Source organism: Biomphalaria glabrata, chromosome 1 (assembly GCF_947242115.1).
Source record: "Biomphalaria glabrata chromosome 1, xgBioGlab47.1, whole genome shotgun sequence".
In the NCBI taxonomy this organism is placed as follows: domain Eukaryota; kingdom Metazoa; phylum Mollusca; class Gastropoda; family Planorbidae; genus Biomphalaria; species Biomphalaria glabrata.
In genome coordinates, this window is record NC_074711.1 from 27,250,592 (window position 1) to 27,269,906 (window position 19,315).

The window sequence follows — 19,315 nt, forward strand, 5'->3', positions numbered from 1 at the left end:
GAAACGTCGGCACAAAAAGTAGAAAATTCTAACCCTTCAAAAAAGTTGAAAATGTATCTTTACTTTCGTTGGGACCCTCACTTTTTCTCTGATGGATTGGTACCATGACCTTTAACTATTGTGCGTTTATGAGTTTATGAAATGGGACTCTGAATGTAGAATCTACCAGGAAAAGTAAATGGATCTTTTTTTGTGGAACATGGTAATAAACCAACATGTTTGTTTTGTAAAGAAAGTCTCCAGGGCTGTTTCAAAAACAACAACAACATCTACAGCGGCAGTATAAAACAAATATGAAGACCTTTTTGGTTTGAGACGCGTATAAAAGATTGGTCAAACTAAGCCTAGAGATTGGAGGATCGATGGGAATATTTATCAAAAAGAGACTAGAAAATAAGTTTGGTGGTAAAGGTAGCTACAATGTTGCTCCCATTTTAAGAAAAGAAATAAACCCATTTTTAGACGCTTTAAAAATGATAGACATTACATATCCCAATAGTTTCAAATAGTTTCAGGTGAATTTTGATTTCATTTTTTGTACCTTTTTATTGATGTGGCCCGCGACACGCTAGTCGAAGGTTAAAATGGCCCGCAGGTCGAATTAGGTTGTGCATCACTGGCCTAAATTGTGCCGATGTGCCAAAAACTCAAACGCTAACGAAGAGCCATCTCTCTCTTTACACAATCCATGTATTGATCACGAAGAGTCGTCTTTCCCTGGGTTATTATCATAGACATAAATAAATATAGACTGGCCGATTAAAGAGTTTTATGAAACGAAACTTTGTGACTTGCAATTTTGTGTACTTTATTATACAGCATTTATGAGCAGTATAAATGTTAAGTATTCATCTCATCTATTTCAGCCATAACCTATATAAGTATTACAATAGTTTTGTTTAATCTCTAAGAATGAAGATCAAGCAACTTCTCATAATTCGGAAATCCGAATACAATAGATATACATGTTTTCAAGTTACATAAAGCTACTTCCTTTTTCCAGTCTATATTTATTTATGTCTATGGTTATGATATTGTACAGTATAAACTAAGATAAGTTAGGTCTCCCATATCGTTTAATATTACAAATACCAATAATAGTTTTTGTCAAAAGTTAACGTAGAATCTAAGTCATTGTATAGTTTGAAACAAAACTAATTGTTACTGCTAACACATGGGAGAGAAAGCTCATTCAGCACATTAGCAGTATTATCAAATCAACTATCGCACAATACTTACAGCATCTATTTAAAGGTGTCATTCCACTGGTGGTCTCTATCTGTTCAATATCGAATCCATACTTGTCTGAGTTATCCAGCATCCACTCTACCACTTTGACGAAGCCACCATCCACGGCGTGGTGGATGGCAGCCATGCCTGATTTGTCTAACATTTTGGCTTCTGCCCCGTGGGCACACAGCCATTTGACTGTCTCCAACAAGTCTCTGCTAGCGGCATGGATCAACCTGGGGAAGCAAACGTTTAGACCTAGCCAATACATAGACTAGTAACAATACTAGAATATTTAATGATAGAATGTACATAGCGCCACACAATCTTGTGTGGTCCCCCAACGGTCCAACAGACTGCTTACAATTCATTTTGTTATTAAGATTGAGCTTTCAATGCAATAAAATACGAGAGGATTATAACGTTCTAATTGATAATGAAGTTCACACTCTGGTATTGATGTTCTTCGTCACATGTACCACTGGGTACAAGTCATGTGTTCTTACTGTTACTGCTGTTTTATCTTGTTTCAAACACCAGAAGCAGTGGGAGAGACAATTTCTGTGATGATTGGTGCTGTAGCCTATTTTCAATTCATTTAACCTTGTACCTACAATCCCAAATGATATCTATTTGATGGAGGTCAGAATGAAGCTGATAAATAAGTTATATGTGCTATATAATTTACTTACGGCGTTTTACCGCTTGCGTCTTTTCTATTGACATCAGCTCCATGTTGTACTAACAGCTCCATAATACTAAAATATATAGTTTTAAAAAATCCTTTTGTTAAAAAACAAAGCTTCTCTAAGAAGGAGAACTACGTATTTACAACTATATATCTTAATAATATCTTGTAGAAGTTAATTCCCTTAAACGATATTAAGCAAATAAATCATTACCAATAATCTTATCTTATAAAATAAAGACGTTACTTCAAAAATGATGATACGTCCTACGCTTCATGCATCTAGCCAATGACCTAAATTCTGCCAAGTCACTGGTTTTCCTGGATAGCTTAGGCAACCCATTCCATGCTCTAATAGCACTATAGGGAAGAAGGAGCATTTGTAGGCTACATATGTGTCCTAGCATATGGAACGAGGAATGTGCCTTTATCTTTGTGTCTTTCTGAGTATTTTATTAGGTTTTGTATTTGAAGATTATGGTTCAGTGTTTTATGTATAATTGCCACTTTACTTTTATGTCTTCTATCCTGAAGGCTTTCTAAATTAAATTAATCGACTAGTTGGTTAATATTTTAATTGATTCAGGTTTTGTAAGGTAGGCAACAATAAATAATTGTTTAAACTTCAACTTGATCCGAGAGTGGGTGTGGGAGAACAACAAACTTAGGCCTCCTATACTATGGAGAACATAGAAACTAGAGCATGTCATACTTCTTACACATTGAATAGTTATAACAATGATAAAGAAATAATCAATACAAGTATAGCTCTATATATACACGATTATTATTGGCATTTAATGAATGCAGCCTAAATGTCAGTATGCGTTGTCATTATTGAATTATAATATAATTATGATTCTGACCTGGTTTTTCATACATGTGTTTGTTTTACTCCTTGTGTTTTTGTAAACTAATTCAAACGTTAATTTGTTCGTACATTTCATTTCCTAATAGTAATATTACTTTTATCCTGGTCTATTGATAGGGTTAACTCACTCAAACTTTTCCTGTAGACCAGCCACAACCAAAGCACTGAAATCTTTTTCATCTTGAACATCGGGATGTACGTCACTATAAACACAATATACATTGGTATTAACAATGTGGTATTTCTGCACTTCTGTCCAGTAGGCCTACACACCAATGGCTATCATATATTTTTTTTACCACATATACCTTATCAACACCTCCTATATTCTGTACACCAGATCTGTAAAAGAAGCTTGCTAAATACAGTTATCCGTTTAAGAAACTCATACAAGAACTCTTCTTTCATTGAAACAGAAATTTTTCAACTAAACAGGAAAACCCTCACATTGGATTGATGGACTTCCTAAGATATCATGAAGAAACAAATGCCGCACCTCTACAAGATTCACAATTGAGACCCTCTGTTTAGCAGCGCATAAGCACTCGCCCGCCTCACGCTACATGTAAACCTTTTATAAGTGGGAACCATAGCAATGCATCTCAGCCTCACCGTCGCCGTAGAAGAGAAGATTAGGACAATAGGGAAGAGTCTTTACACTGGCGGGGATGGAAGGAAGCCCAACAAACATGTTACTATCCACACACCGTTCCTCAAGGGGCCGTTTTTTTTAAATGGCATACAACTGCACGGCTGATGTGGTACAGGGAAGGAACATTGTGCAGTTTCCCCCATTGTGCTCGGCCTTAGGCCTCGCTTTTAATACAAGCGACTGGGATAGGAGCCATCTGTAATTCTGATTTTTCCCAGGCAGAAGTTTGTTCAGACAGATTGAGGCCTAGAATTCCAAGAGTCTTAGACTGAATTAATAGGACAATTATAAAGAAGTCAGTGGCAAAGATTTTTGTATATGTCACTAAAATAAGCCTACAAATATACTTAGATTGAAAACATAGTTGATATAATCTCAGTATCTTCTTTCTTCTGTTTCGTTCTCAGTTTTATGAAATTAACCCAGCACACGTCATAAATCTATATGTTACTTTGTGTGAGTTATGTCTCATGACAAAGTAAATTTACTTAGACTTATAACTTACCCTGAGGCAAGAATTTCTTTGACTTTTTCTATATTTCCTCGCCTTATTGCTTGATGCAGATCATCTCCTGTGAAGGGGGCGGCTATACAGAAGAGATTTTTTTAAACATTGTATTTTAGTTTCTAAATAAGTGTATTAAACTTAGACTAATCGTGTGTTCCGCAAATGCTAACGATATCATTAAGGATTACTACTGTAAGAATAGCTTTAGAAATAAAATGTTTAAAGGACTACTTGAAATAGGCGTTTGACTCATTGGCCACCAGAAAGTAAAAGAAAAATGAGCAGTCCCTATAAGTCTACTAGCTCTCTATAAGGGACGTTTAGCTCATATGACTTGTCTGGATGTTATTAATGCTTTTGCTTTTAATAAGATCTATAGTGGATGGTTACTAATGCCCTTAATACATATATGACCTATCTGGTGTTTTGTTACTTTGTAATGCACTTCAGTAGCCTATTGTTCTTTTTTTTTATGATTTCTGAAACGATGGAATTGGGTGGTTAATACATGTTGATATTTTCAAAGCCTGTACTTCAAATCTAAATCGCATGACCTAAAGTCCACTGAATTGCCGAAGATATCTGTTAAGGTAAAATTTAGCTCCAAAAATAAGAAAGAACCAGACATCTATTTTTAACTCCCTTGGCTATTTATAGTACTATTGGAAATTTAGTGTTGTTTCTTGACATGAAAACGTACCTTGACCCACTTAGTGTTATGCAATGTAATTACAAGTGACCAACCTAATTTTTTGATAGTTGTTAATGCAATGCAATCACACGTGACGTACCTAGTGTTTTGATGGTTGTTATTGCACTCCAGTCACTTTTGATCGAACTACTGTCAACTTTTACACGATAGCTGTAGGACTTGTTAGATTGAAGTCCAGTGTGTATAAATGATTTGGACAATCCTCTGGAATAAGATAAAGAAAGAGAACTTCAAGAGTTGTTTTTTTTTAAACTCTCGTATTAACTCGCTCAGTTTCTCTCTTGGAAGTTGTTTAAATTTTAATAGATTTTTTGACAACTTCTACATATCCACTCGTCATTAAATTTAGCATACAATCTCATGACAACCCATAAATAAATTTAAAAAAATCAACCGTTTAATTAATCAGTAAGTCGTAATTAAAAATTGTGAATTTTAAATAGAATGCATAGAATAAAAAAAATGTACTAATTAAAGCTAATGGGAGATATGCCTTTTGTAGAGAATGAACTGAACTAAGCTAAGGGGGGATAAGCCTTGTATGGAGAAGTAGGCGACAAGAATTGAAAGACAGCCATAGTAAAAAAAAAACATAAATTTTACATACATCAGAAGCCGAAAGTCATTGTCTTGGAGTAAATTTAAATATAACTCATGCCCAAAGTGTTTTTAAAATGATGTGTAGTGTGTCTTTATAAGTTAATATAATTGTTTTTATTACGAATATTTATTATTATTTAACTTTGAAGCTATCTGTATTGAGCTTTGCTTTCTGAAAATTAGGCACCTCTTTATGATACAATTTGAACCAAAGCAATCCGGATTTGAGAGCATTTATTGATAGTTCACTTATAAGCATTCGTTTTAAATGGAATACATGTTGTTTTATGACCAATACGTGAAATAAATTTGTCCCATCAAAGTAAAATGACTATTACAAAGAGTTCAGCATCTTTAAGTCTAAATAAGCTATATATAGCCTATATAATATATAAACACGAGACTTTAAAACTTTTAAAAGCGACAAGAACATGGAAGATGTGGGTGTAGATTGGTGAGGGAGTTTCATGAATCTCTTTCATTAGTCTAATATAGTCATGGAAATTCATTCTAATGATTGCACATAGTTTTGGCATAAATAGCTATCCGCTGGGAATAATCCAGAGATGAAAGGGTTAAAAAAAGTCCGCGTTACTAGATAAATTAAGGGAATAAAAATTTATTGATAGCCATATAAGTAGTTAACAAACACTAGTGCACAAAGGCGACTGAGGTGTTAATGTCTCGCTGGATACTTTCTTAACTAATCTTGAACAAGAAAATGAAATGTATGAATATTTACATATTTAGACCACTTGTAAGAGTTATTTAATAGACCACTCGAGACTGGAAATAGCATGAAAGAGTTAATATAGAGACCATTCGATACTAACAATTATGTCTAAAGACCCGTGAAAGCCTATAAGTAGCCTATAAGCCTACACTGGTTTGAAAAAATCGCTGGGTGAATTCATTGTGTGCGTTCGTTAAAACCACCTCAAAATTGTGTTAATAGAAACAACACCATTCATTTAAAATTAATGTCAATATCCTTCATTACATTAGTCATATTTATACATAGTTGGATTCATTGCTGTGGACTTATAAAAAAAAATTACGACGTGATTGAGTTGACCGACTTCATACCTAGAAAGTGTCACAATGGTTGTGATCAATGACTGCACCCAGACCTCGAGTTCGCTTACCCAGTCCTGGGCAACTCTAACGTAACTGACACTTAACAGGTGTGAAAAGATCGTTTGTACATGTACTAGCGCCACCCAGTTGGAAGGAAAGTGGAACAAAACTAGAGGGTACAAACACGTACACACCTGGACCTGCCACAATAGCCTCTCCTTCGCCCCCCCCCCTTTTTTTTTTCCCTTTATTAGACCCTGGCAACTAATTGTGGTGGGAATGCTTCAAAGGTAATCAATAATCAACGGAGTTGAATACACAGCGGTGGGTCTGTTTGAAGTGAGACCTGCTGTACTTAGTACAGCCTTTCTAATCTCACAGAGTTGAATACACAGCGGTGGGTCTGTTTGAAGTGAGACCTGCTGTACTTAGTACAGCCTTTCTAATCTCACGGAGTCAATGTTTTCATTTATTTGTGTTTATGAATACAAAGTAAAATTGAGTGATCAAGGCGAGACAACGTACGAGTGAATAATAGTTGGCATTACACTAAGGCGGGTGTTACTGAGAGAAACGGGAAAGTTGTAGGCTATCGAAAACGTTCAAGATAACATTGATTTATTCTCTGTTCCGGGGTAATACCGTTTAATCTTTGAATAAATCGGACATTCTGTTTCTCAAGGGAAAGGAGTTTCATTTCTTTAAAAAAAAATTTTTTAATGAAAAGCATTTTGAGAGAATAATTTTGAAACAATACAAAATAGCCGGATTTACAAACAGTATAGCTACCCTTGATTGGGAAGCCTCCATAAACTATAAAATATAAAAAAATTATATATATATATATATATATATATATATATATATATATATATATATATATATATATATATATAATTAAGCCAATGACATTAAATATACGTGTGTACATGTAATTTGTCATTCCTTAACAAATTAACTACATTTTCTTTCAAACCTTCATAAAAGACTATAAGGCTCTGCACTAAAAATTCCGCTCTGGTCATCATGAGCTTCAATCTGAATTGAGTTTCGACTGAGTGTAAATAATATTTGTTACATTCTATTAAATCTAAACTTTGATGTTACATTCTGTTAAATATAAACTTTGATGTTACATTCTGTTAAATATAAATTTTAATGTTACATTCTGTTAAATGTAAACTTTGATGTTACATTCTGTTCAATCTAAACTTTGATAATACATTCTGTTAAATATAAATTTTGATGTTACATTCTGTTAAATATAAATTTTGATGTTACATTCTGTTAAATATAAACTTTGATGTTACATTCTGTTAAATATAAACTTTGATGTTACATTCTGTTCAATCTAAACTTTGATGTTACATTCTGTTGAATCTAAACTTTGATAAGTACAAGTGATATAAACGTTCAGCACTATTATCTAAAGACAAAGCCGGCGGTTAGTTTATGAAGTCATTGTACAAATAGTGCAATCATTTAAAAAAAAGGAATATCAATGTCTTATAATGAGAAGAATGTACGTTCTATTTACGCTGTCTCGTGCCAGTAACTTCTGTGTACAGTTGGGTGTCTCGTTAGACTCGTGAGGTTAGCAGGCCCATTTGACGATTGGGTCGATTGTTTTATAGTAGTTGTAGATGTGATTTCTACACAAAGCAATAGTTACGTGTATTAAAAGATCTACTAATGAATAAAGCATTGATAAATATGTTACTTACGAATATACTTTTTCCCATTCACCATTTTCTGATTTACACTCCAGGAACACTTTCAAGGCAGCCTTGGGGTTTCCACACTTGGACCTGGCTTCATTCAGCACATCTTCAAAAATGAGTTCAATGCTGAAGTGACTTAGTTTCCCTGTCTGTGGGGGAGGTAACTTGACCAGATTTGCTTCAATAGGCAATGCAAATTTTATCAGGAGTTAGGTTAAAATCTTTTGAATGATACAAAATAAAGCCAAAAGGATTATAGAATACACTAGGGCAAAAAGAAATCTCTGACCTAATGAGCTCATCTCATCTGACCTAATGAACTCATCTCATCTGACCTAATGAACTCATCTCATCTGACCTAATGAACTCATCTCATCTGACCTAATGAACTCATCTGTCCTTTGACTTTCGTTGTAGGAGTGCTGTGACAGTTCGCGTAACAAAATCTTTTTCCGGTCAGTAGCTGTCCAGAGAGGCATGTCCATTGTTTTACGTTACCCAGCCAGCTTTTCTTTGGACGAACCTTTCTTCATGCTCACTCCTACAACTACCTTGAAGGATGACTTTTGACAGTGAGTCATGTCATACATTAAGGCCAAAACAGCTCAGCTTTCGTCAGTATTGATGAGTTTCTCCTTTTTGCCAGCTTGAGTATTAGCTTGTAAAAATAAAAAAGGATTCTTTTCCTGGTATCTGATACCCAGCATTTTTCTGTAGCATTTAGCGTTCAGTGTCCAATTTTCACAACCATTTAGAAGTACAGAGACCATGGGGATCACTTAAGTTTTAATTTTACTGAGAAGCTGATGTTACTCTTTCAGATTTTCTACAGTTTGCTCATGGCAGCGGATGCCAAGCTAAAACGGTTTTTGTCTCTTGTATTGATCCTCTATCTCTTGTTATGTTTGACTCAAGGTATTTAAATGGGTCAACTTCTTCTAATTTAACAGTATGCATATGGGATGTTATCTTTGTAAGTGAGACCTAGAATCCTGCTGTAAGAATTCAATCGCTAGGATCCACCACTCTAGGCCTAATTCTGAAGTCCACGATTCGCAAACAAACAAGAAAGTCGCCATTAATCTAATTTGTGTGCCGAGGGTTATGCCGTTGTCTTTCCAAATTGTTTTGAGCATCACAAGTCCTGCTGCGATCATTCCCCATGATGACCTTCTAACCATTGTAATAAAAAACAAGATTACAAAGACAGTTTGTGTGGAAACACAAACTCAAAATCGGCCCCTGAAGTGGTCCACCCAGGCAGGATTCAATATTTTCAGAAAGAACATCCAAATGAAATTATATCAAAGACAAATGAGAGATAAGAATGGAGAAAGAAAGTTGACAGATCTTGTGTAGTGCCCTAACAGTACAGCAGATCAAAGGATAGGTGCACGTGAATGCATAGTTAGATGTGAACCTGGCCTAACTAGTTCCCCTTTCAAACCTTGTGGTCTATAGGGCAGATGATGTAAAGTTCATCTGTTTTTGTGGCCTACGGTTAACGAGGGTGTCATGTAGCCAGCACAACGACCAACAGCCTTTACTTTTCCCCAACCAATATCAGGTACCCATTGGAGCTGGGTGGACTCAGAGGCGCCTAAGGATTCTGAAGTTGAAAATCCCAGTCTTCACCAGGATTCGAACCCGGGGCCCCCGGTTCGGAAGCCAAGCGCTTTACCGCGCCTCTCCTGGCCTAAATAAAGTCTTATAATTGATGTAATTGTTTCGAAAAGGCTTAATCTCTTATTCGAATGCTCAAAAAAACAAAAAACAAACATTTTCGCAATAAAAAAAAAGTTTACAAAAATGACGTTTACAAGATTACTATTTGTTTTAATTTAGGCCTAACTTATAATGTATATTAATTAGCTTTTTCTCTTTAAAAAACTGCTTGCATAATTGATTTAAAAAATTAGATTTTTCGCTTTCTGAAAAAAAAAAGTAGCCGTTGCATCAGAACTTTGAATGGTCTAAAATATTGAGATGTCGGATTTTCAATATCTTTTCTAGTTTACGTGATCTAAACGGGACAGACGGACAGACATTTCGCACAAAACTAATAGCGTCTTTTCCCCTTTCGGGGGCCGCTAAAAAAAGACTTTTGGCCATATCATGAGATTCACAGGGTTCGTCAAGACCTTTCTACGTGAAAAAGTACCAAGAAAAAAAAAAGAGAGGCAGAAAACCGCGGGGAAGACAGCTCAAAGAATGTCGATAAAAGCGACTCTAATCCTGACAAGAGAGAGTGGAATGGAGAGAGACGGTCAACAGATCACGTGTGGTGCCCCGACGGTCCAAAAGACTTGAATGTAGTGAAACATGCAATCTGTCCGATCTCAAGTGGTAGTTCCAAACATTTGGTCCACGTTTAAACAATCTCTGAAACCGTATCTTCTGTTGAAACAGAAATGTGCATGTCTAAAGAACAAAACAAAATGAAAAGTCGCGGAAGAAGGCAGAGAAAGTCAGTTAATAATTATCAAATAATAAATAATACAAGTTTTTAACATTTAAAGAAGCACATTCATTTAGTGTCCAATAGACTAGTCACGGCCTAGCGAGTAGGCGACTGTTGTGTGAACTAAACTAGCCACGGAGTAGGCGACTGTTGTGTCAACTAGACTAGCCACGGAGTAGGCGACTGTTGTGTCAACTAGACTAGCCACGGAGTAGGCGACTGTTGTGTCAACTAGACTAGCCACGGAGTAGGCGACTGTTGTGTCAACTAGACTAGCCACGGAGTAGGCGACTGTTGTGTCAACTAGACTAGCCACGGAGTAGGCGACTGTTGTGTCAACTAGACTAGCCACGGAGTAGGCGACTGTTGGCTCAGACAAGTTAGACGTTCTTCAAATAAAAAAAATAAATAAAAATGCCAATTGCAATTGTATTGTAACGAGCATTTTGCGACAGTATTGCAAATGTTAGCCTATATTTATTAAAATACACATTGTTTTAATATAGACTTACTATTAAAACTATACACATTTCTCAGCTCAACGTTATGCTTTCTGTCTGTCTGTCTCTCTCTCTGTTTAGATTTTCAATATAGGACTATAATTAATAAACTTCATTTTCTATTGATTGTATTCAAGTGAATAGATCGCTTTTGAAATCGATTGATACTTGATGCTTCTCTACAGTAGCCATAGCTCTTGCTCTTCGGCGTTGAACAAAAGACAACTCTTTAAATGAATCACTTCATGTTTACGTATGGGTTTTGTATTGATCGGAAATGTGAATCAGGTGTGAAGTTTACATTGGAACTGCAAGTCGACCTGGGTCACATGCAATCTTTTTTTGTTCGCTATGCTTGGAGACTTAACCGGGGTTAATCGGAAATAACAATATTGACATTTGAAGGCTTTTTTTTTTTCGGTACATATTTTATTGAATTACATTATCAAAGAAAGACATATAAACATGCAGAAGCACTGACTGACTGATTGATTGAAAGCATAAGAAGCAACGGGGGCACATTGCAGTAATACATTTCATTCGCATCATCATAATAAAAATGAAGGCCTACTAAGGGAAAAGGGATGGAAGAGAGAGGACGAAGGAAACACCAGCGCTTTACGAGAGTAATGTGGCGGACATTACTAAAATAGACTGAATATTATTTGTTTAATAGAGATCTCATAACAGGTTTCAGCTCAGTGCATTGAATCATTCTATTTATTTTTTCAACGTCTTCTGTTTAAAAAAAAACAACAACAGTTTTATGGATTTTTCACATCATGCTTATATCTCTGGTCACACTCCTTGCAGAAGTAACATACAGATACAATTTTAACTACGAAGAGATACTAGATCATATCATATAGAATTTCTATGTACACATATATATATATATATATATATATATATATATGTGTGTGTGTGTATGTGTGTGTGTGTGTGTGAAGTCTATACGTATCTATATGCTGTGTAATTTTAGTGAAGAAATATTTGTAATGTAATTCTAATTCAATCTGCAGGGTGGGAAGAAATGACATAATAGAACTGTTTTTTTTTTAAGCCGAATTGCATAAAAATTAAAACCAACAGACGAGACCGCAGTTTATCCGATAGTAGTTCTACTGGATCTAAATCAATAAGCAAACAAAAAGGTTGGTAATGAGGTTGGTAATGAATGTTTGCATGTTTTATTTTTAACTTTTTTTTATTCATTTGACTCGTGAAAAACTAGAGTATATAAAAAAAAATATTGCCCATTGAAACGTAAAAATACTGAAGACAAAACGTTTGTATTCTAGATAATGAAATGAAGTGTAATCGTTTGTTTGTCATAACAATGGTGTCAGCGGTTATTGAGAAACTTAATCGCGTAGCTTCAATTCTTAGCATGTGATCGTGTGAGGGTGTGTGTGTGTTTATTGTGGAAAGATCTATGCATGGTACAGCCTCCATTTGATCCTACCATTATTCTCAATATTTCTAATGACAATGTATTGTTAGTCCTCTGCAAATGACAGTTAATCAAGTGTGACTCAATTCAGAGCTTAGGGGAGACAATGTTTTGTTTCGTTTGAAAGATTTTGTGACGTGACTCATGACAGTACAATCTCATTGATTTCCCCTTTCCGATCATTCTTTACATTCAGACACAACATCGACTGTGAATGAACGAGGTAGGAAGGGGATATAACTCTAGATTATTAGAAAATTGACAAAAACATAAATATTTATAGTTTGAAATTTGATATGATTGCACTGCGATAGGTAGACACGTGAGTGTAGCTAGCAGAAGATTGTGAGAGATTTAATGACAGATAAGTGACTGCTCAAACAACTGAAAAGCTAACATATAACATTGTAAAAACCTAAAGAGAAACTATTTTTAGATATTGTTTTTAAACATGGTAATAGTTCTAACTGTTGCTGACATTAGTTACCAACCCAAGAAACATTTCTGTACCATGATTCTGTTCAAAGGAACAGGGCCATCAATTTATTGTTGATATTATATTATTTATCTAGTTACCAGAGACGTACTGCACTTACTATTTTGACTCTTTAGCTTCATTATAAGTGGACCTAGAGGGTTAAATGATGTGTTACTCCCCTTATACGTTTCTTGTATAGGCGCTTATCTGGTCTTAAAAGTAATTATTGCTTTAAATGTTGTGTTTTGTTAGTCACTATAATTGAAGTTTGTACTGAGTTGTAAGGATTGTAAGTTTCGAACATTCCTTCCGAAATATTTTCCTCTCTATCTATAAGTCTGACGGTGCAGTAGTAGTTTTGACAGAGTTGTAAATTGCCATTCATTGGAAGGGTAATGACGAGGGGTTGTGTACAGGGCTTCTCCTGACTGCCAGATCTTGTGAAAAATCTTAAAAATGCGTATTTTTATGTTCTTCTCGCCAGCCTGTATAAGTTTATCTTCAATTTTGTAAACTCCAACTCATTTCTCCCATTTTCAAATAAGTATTAGAAAGCGAGTTACATACCCTTGGTTTAACCCAAAAAAAACTGCGAAATGTATCTTATGAGAGAGAATCGTGGCACAACTACAGGCGTTCAATTTATGGAGCGCTGGGCTTCATTAGACACAACTCAAGTAATGAATTGAATAAAGGGCAAGAAGAATTCTTTTTTGATGGTACATTGAGATAAAGTGTGTCCATTTTTTAGTCCATTCTTGCATATTCGTGTGCCAATGGAGCTGTTGAGTTTGAATACTAAATCTACTTTTAGATATCAGAAAAATAGGTTTGTACTCTAGCAAATTAATTTTTTGGCTGGCAGACAATACTCCTTAATGGCTTAATCCTTAATAAAAATACTACATTTTAGTTGGACGGCATCATCAGGCATTCCATACGATTAAGATTTCTATATTGAATTTCAATCTAAAGCTAACAGTCCAGTATTAAGTCTTAAGATAGGGAGCATATAAAAACACATACTAGTAAATAAAAAGAGGTCCAGCAGTTTTAAATTTTAATCCTATTTATAGACGTAGCTAAGGGGTCCACTTGCTTTATGGTTATTATATTTATCTTAAGTAACGAAGACAACATTTTATTGTATAAGTATGTGAACTCTGAAAAGAGATAAACACACACACACACACACACACAAGTAAAATATTTAAACTACATCTAAATCCTACCTTTATTAGTGTGTGGCATATCAGTAGGTCACGAGTCAACGCAAATACAGACAAAATCTGTGTATTAATGGGAGGAGAACTCAATGAAAGTTATCGCACTGCTGGACCTTATCGCGTACACCAGGCACTGACTTCAACAACGTCCGATAGAGCCAGTTTATCAATGAGCCCTCCGAGAATAGTCCCACGGTGCCGTAACGTCAGGACAGATCTCGGCACGAACCAGGCAGCATGACGGAGACACTAACCACTTGATCTAGTAATGTTAACGCACATTGAAATATGTCAGAGTAACAGGTACTAGAGAGGGAGGGGGGGACACTAAACGGAAAGAGTTAACACTGGCATTAATTTGAACCGATCAATCAGACTAGAATTTGTGTCGAAACTGACGTCATTGTCTAACGTCTGCGAGAACAGAAACATCCCCAAGACTAGATCTATATTTAGATATTTCTGAGACCCTAAAGTATCTTTTCAATTCCTCTTTCCGTAGGCGACCTAGAGATTGATTAAAAGGAAGAACTTTCTTTATTTGCTTTATCGATTTGTTGTCGATAAGATCGAAACGCTTTTGAAAGTTTGCCCTACCAAATATCTATGTTAATACGTAAAGAGTGGAGTAAAAATTTTAATCAATATTCTGAACAGCCTTAGATCATTGTAAACTTCATGGCATGTCTCTGTTAGCATTAGTCATTCCGAAGAAATAGTTTAGTGCATGCACATGAAACATTCATAGAATGTTCTAAAAGAAACAGGTTGAAATGTCACTCTGTGTATGTGTGTGTATGTATATGTTCGTGCGCGCGAGTAGATCCTGGATCTGTATGTGTTCGTCTTAGTGCGTGAGTGTGTGAATGACAGGCTACATTATGTATAGAGGTCCAATTATTTGTTGCATTGTTGAGATATTTGTGAGATATTTTATACCTGACGATGGACTACACCTGCCAGTCTCAAATTATTCGAAGTAGTTTCTTTCATTTACCTTGTTTTGTTATTACCATGCTTATATCAACTTAATCTGTCTGTATGTCTGTCTGTCTGTCTGTATGGTAAAAAGTTTGTAAACGTTATTTCTCCTACACCCAATGTCGTATGAAGCTGAAATTTTGTAACATTATTTCCTTTACCTGTCAACACAGGAATCATTTAAAATAATAACCAATTAGTTACCAATACCAACTATTGGTAATTGATTTTTTTGTTTCTTATCTTGAACAAGGGAAAGAAATCGTACTTGACAGATGTGGTTGTATAAGTTGAATTAGTCCCCTTGAGGACCCTGGACCTGAGTGAACATTTTTATGCATTAAAAAAAACGATCCTGTAAACCAGTGATTCCCAAAGTGGTCCATATAGACCCCCAGGGGTCTACGAAGACTTCCAAGGGGTCTACGAAAGGGAAAACATAAATTGGGGGTCTATGAGATGTCCATGGGGGTCTACAATAAGATTTCATTTAAACAGGTCGTGACTTTAATAATTTTAACATCAAATTAATGTAATTCTTTCATACACTAATATAATATATGATTTGTACCCGAGTTAATCCTTTAAATATTTATCCTGCTATTCAAGCGAAAAATTGTTATATCTAATTTAAATACTTATTTAAATAGCTTCATTTTGTCTACATGCAATCAATGTTTAACAAAAAGAATGTAGACTGTACAGCGTTGATTATTTAAAATTTGTATTTATTCCTTCCTTGTCATACTAGCGGTTGCCTAAGTGCCTTTTTATACCGATATGAAATCAATTATACTGGAGGATCATTTGAGGCACCCTGACAAAATAGATAAAGATTTGAAAAACGTTTGAACAGTCAAAGATCAGAATAGATAGACCCACACAATCTCTCTTCGACATTATAGAGAAGATAATACTTTGTGAGCGTCTTACAAAATCTCTTTACATATAGCAAAATACGGAAAACACTATAGGTAAAACATTGATTTTACCCGCCGTTGTAGTTTTAAATAACTGTTTTACACAAATCTACATGATATTTTTAAACGAATTTCTTTAATCAACAATACAGTTCAATGTCACATCTGTGGCATAAGTTATAAAATTAAAAGCTTTTTTTTTTTGTAATTCTTTCCAAACGACATATATACTGTTAGGGATCATCGGTGTCACAGGCTCTGACAGGGTGTAGCGCTGTGCGATGCAAACTGCCTAAAGGGTCGCCGGCTCCTTATTTTTAACAGGATTGACCCACGAAACCTTTCCCATGTTTGGGTATAGCTGCAAGACAGCACAGTTTGAATTTACTTTTCCTTCTGCTTGGTGGGCTGCAAGCCAAGTCTAATGAGCCCTTCCTGCCAAAAGCTTACTGGTTTGGGTACTCACTAGGTACTCACCTTCACCCCTTCTCCTGTTAGTGAAAACAGTTCTGCGCACCCAATATTTGTTGCAAGACGTGAAAGAATACATGAGAAACTTGCGAAAACTTTTACAATGATACATATGGCTAATTAATTAATTGATTGATTACTATTTAATGTTTGAAGACTACTTCGTAGAACAACAAATTGCTATATGAAACATTATATCCGTAGCAACAGATAATAGATGTGCAAAAAAAAAAACAACTAAACATTTCCAATGTGTTTGGTGATTCCAGTAATAAATATAAATTGTTATTTTAATTAGTTTAAATTTGAAATTTATCAATAAAAAAAAATAGATCTCTATAACCCTATGTGTAGCTGTAAATTAGTTTTTACTCTTTAACTCACTACAGTTAGAAATTTGTTTTAAAAATGTTTTGATGTACGGTATTTGCAAAAATTCAATACAAATTAAGTAGGGGGTCTACCGAAAACCAGAAAACTTGGCAAGGGGTCTACGAGACAAAAAAGTTTGGGAACCACTGCTGTAAACATTCACCAAGATACCCCTTCTTCCCTCCCCCTATCACATTGGTCCAGACTTTGCTCTTTGAGAAAGCTAAAAGCTAAATAAAAACAATCCGTAAAAATATTTCTAATTGCACAGACTTATTTGTTAGAGTAGATACTACGTGAAACTATATGGCTGGTATGCGCTATAGACTTTCAATCGATGGTATGAGGGGGCTCGAACCCTACCCGCCGCCATCCCCCGTCGTCCTGCGGGAGGCTTTGGCTAGGATATAGGCCTAATTACCTTAAGAAATCTGCAGGGCCATCTGAAAAATGTAAAACATTGTACTTGCTTCTAATAAATCATTTAAATCTCCGTTCGAGGCTGAACAACCAACTCTCATTCTCAATGGCAATATAGTTGGTACATTACTGACCATGAATCTCTAGGCCCCGCATTTAGCTGCGATGTTCTAAGCAGAATGCAGAGGTCCGTGGGATTGAATTTTTGTAATGCCTCTATGAGAAACACCGAATACTTCTTCAGTTTACATGACAAATCTTATCGCTAGTTCACCATTGGAAGTTGTTATATAACGCAAGCCTAAGGATAGCAATACTAAATATTGCTCACAGAATAGTTATTATATTCAACATATTCCATCAAAAATTAAAACCAGATGTATAATTGATAGAATGCCTGAAAAAAGTCATTGTTTTTACTCAGCTCCTATCAACTCTGTCTGTCTGGTACACATTGTGTACACACGTTATTCCTACACGTTCCATTCTTGGATTAAGCTGAAACTTTGCACAATAATTCATTGTCGATGGCAACACATGGCAACACATGAATCCATCGAAAAAATGACCAATTATTTTATCAATTAGTTGTTATTAATTAATTAATTTTCTAGCTGAGGGGATATAAGCTTTGTGTAGAGAATTAGGTAATTGGCTAAAAAAAATTTAATTAACAAAAGATAATTATAAAATCTTATAACTACTTGTATAGCTCGGTGGCTAGCCTGTCGGCTTTCCATCATGAAGGCTCTCAACTTTTTATTTTTAATTGCTTTTGAAAAGGCAGCACGGAGACCTTCCTCTCCGCAAAACTGGTCCACAAAAGTGATTGGACCATAATGCACTTAGCATTCTATAAGCATGAAAGTTACTCTTAACAAACAATAATAAAAATATTTGTAATCGCAAGCATTTATTATTGTTAGTCTAGATCTATTAAACTTTTTGAAGTCAATGAAGTTGATTTTGCGGTTGTTTGTCTAAGATAAGCTTTGATTTTGTTTGTTTGTTTATTTTTTAATGCCTAAATCAAATATAAACAAGACATTGATCAATTGTTAACATTAAGTTATCTTTGGCCTTAGGAATAACAACAAGACTGCGTATGATGTGTCGCGTGTTTTAAGCCCACCGTCACTAGAATGACCAGGATTGTTTTGGCGACAGATTTTCACTTATAGCAGTGGTCATTAATGAGGATATTCTGGAATATCTAATTAAATATACATAGGCATAAACATTCATAATCATTGCATTGTATTGTAAAAAAAAATCAATATTAGTTTTTCTATTAGAAATCAATGAGTCCGCTTCATCTTAATGTAATAATGTCTTTCATCTGTTTTGAGGTTCCATTTGATTAGGATACAATGTTACTGTAAAAGTGTTACAAATTTATAGGCCTATTTATTTGTATTGATTTGTATTGATATCTACAATAACCGGACATACCACAATATTATCATGCTATTCTTTTTATATTCCAACGCGTAGGCCTAAATGTTTTAAAGTACTCACCCTCTGACGTGCCCACTGTAGCCATCTGTCTATAGACTGCAGCTACCCGACTCGACTCGAAGCAAATAGTGAAATGGTTTGAGCTGGTCACGTTTTAATTCCTTCGCACCATTTTTGTGTGTGACCATCGGACCTGGTTGTGTATTAATGTATCAATTTTCCCAATCAACTCACAAGATCGATGGTACCAGAAGTTCAGTATTGAACGGCTAAGTGTCATGCTCCTTTAGAAGAGAGAAAAGGCGGGGGGGGGGGGGTGGTCGCGAGGGATAATGCCGTGCGGAATGCGTGAGTGGGTTTTATGCCAGTAAAGAAACGGGTGAGCACTTATTGCGTAAGCGTTTGTATAAGCAGTTCCGCAGACATTGACAAGGGAGGAAAGGCAGGCATTGACAAGGGAGGAAAGGCAGGCATTGACAAGGGAGGGAAGGCAGGTGTTGAGAGACAGAGAAGGGG

General features: G+C 35.5%; 1 protein-coding gene across 2 annotated transcripts in view; it reads right to left on the reverse strand.

Annotated features, from left to right (window-relative positions):
* The window catches only part of LOC106059573 (fibronectin type 3 and ankyrin repeat domains 1 protein-like), a 20,819-nt gene extending 1,773 nt beyond the window's left edge, over positions 1-19,046 (reverse strand). Inside the window, exons 1-7 of one of the 2 annotated variants that reach the window (XM_013217241.2) lie at positions 18,860-19,046; positions 8,063-8,237; positions 4,741-4,865; positions 3,947-4,028; positions 2,918-2,992; positions 1,923-1,988; positions 1,240-1,466 (exon numbers count right to left, since the gene is read on the reverse strand). In XM_013217241.2, the coding sequence (XP_013072695.2) occupies positions 1,240-1,466; positions 1,923-1,988; positions 2,918-2,992; positions 3,947-4,028; positions 4,741-4,865; positions 8,063-8,237; positions 18,860-18,884 (775 nt within the window). In that variant the 5' untranslated portion in view covers positions 18,885-19,046. Of the gene's footprint in view, positions 1-1,239; positions 1,467-1,922; positions 1,989-2,917; positions 2,993-3,946; positions 4,029-4,740; positions 4,866-8,062; positions 8,238-14,183; positions 14,480-18,859 lie in introns of those variants that run through there. The other variant, XM_013217242.2, reaches the window with a different exon arrangement.
* Positions 19,047-19,315: the final 269 nt, after the last annotated feature.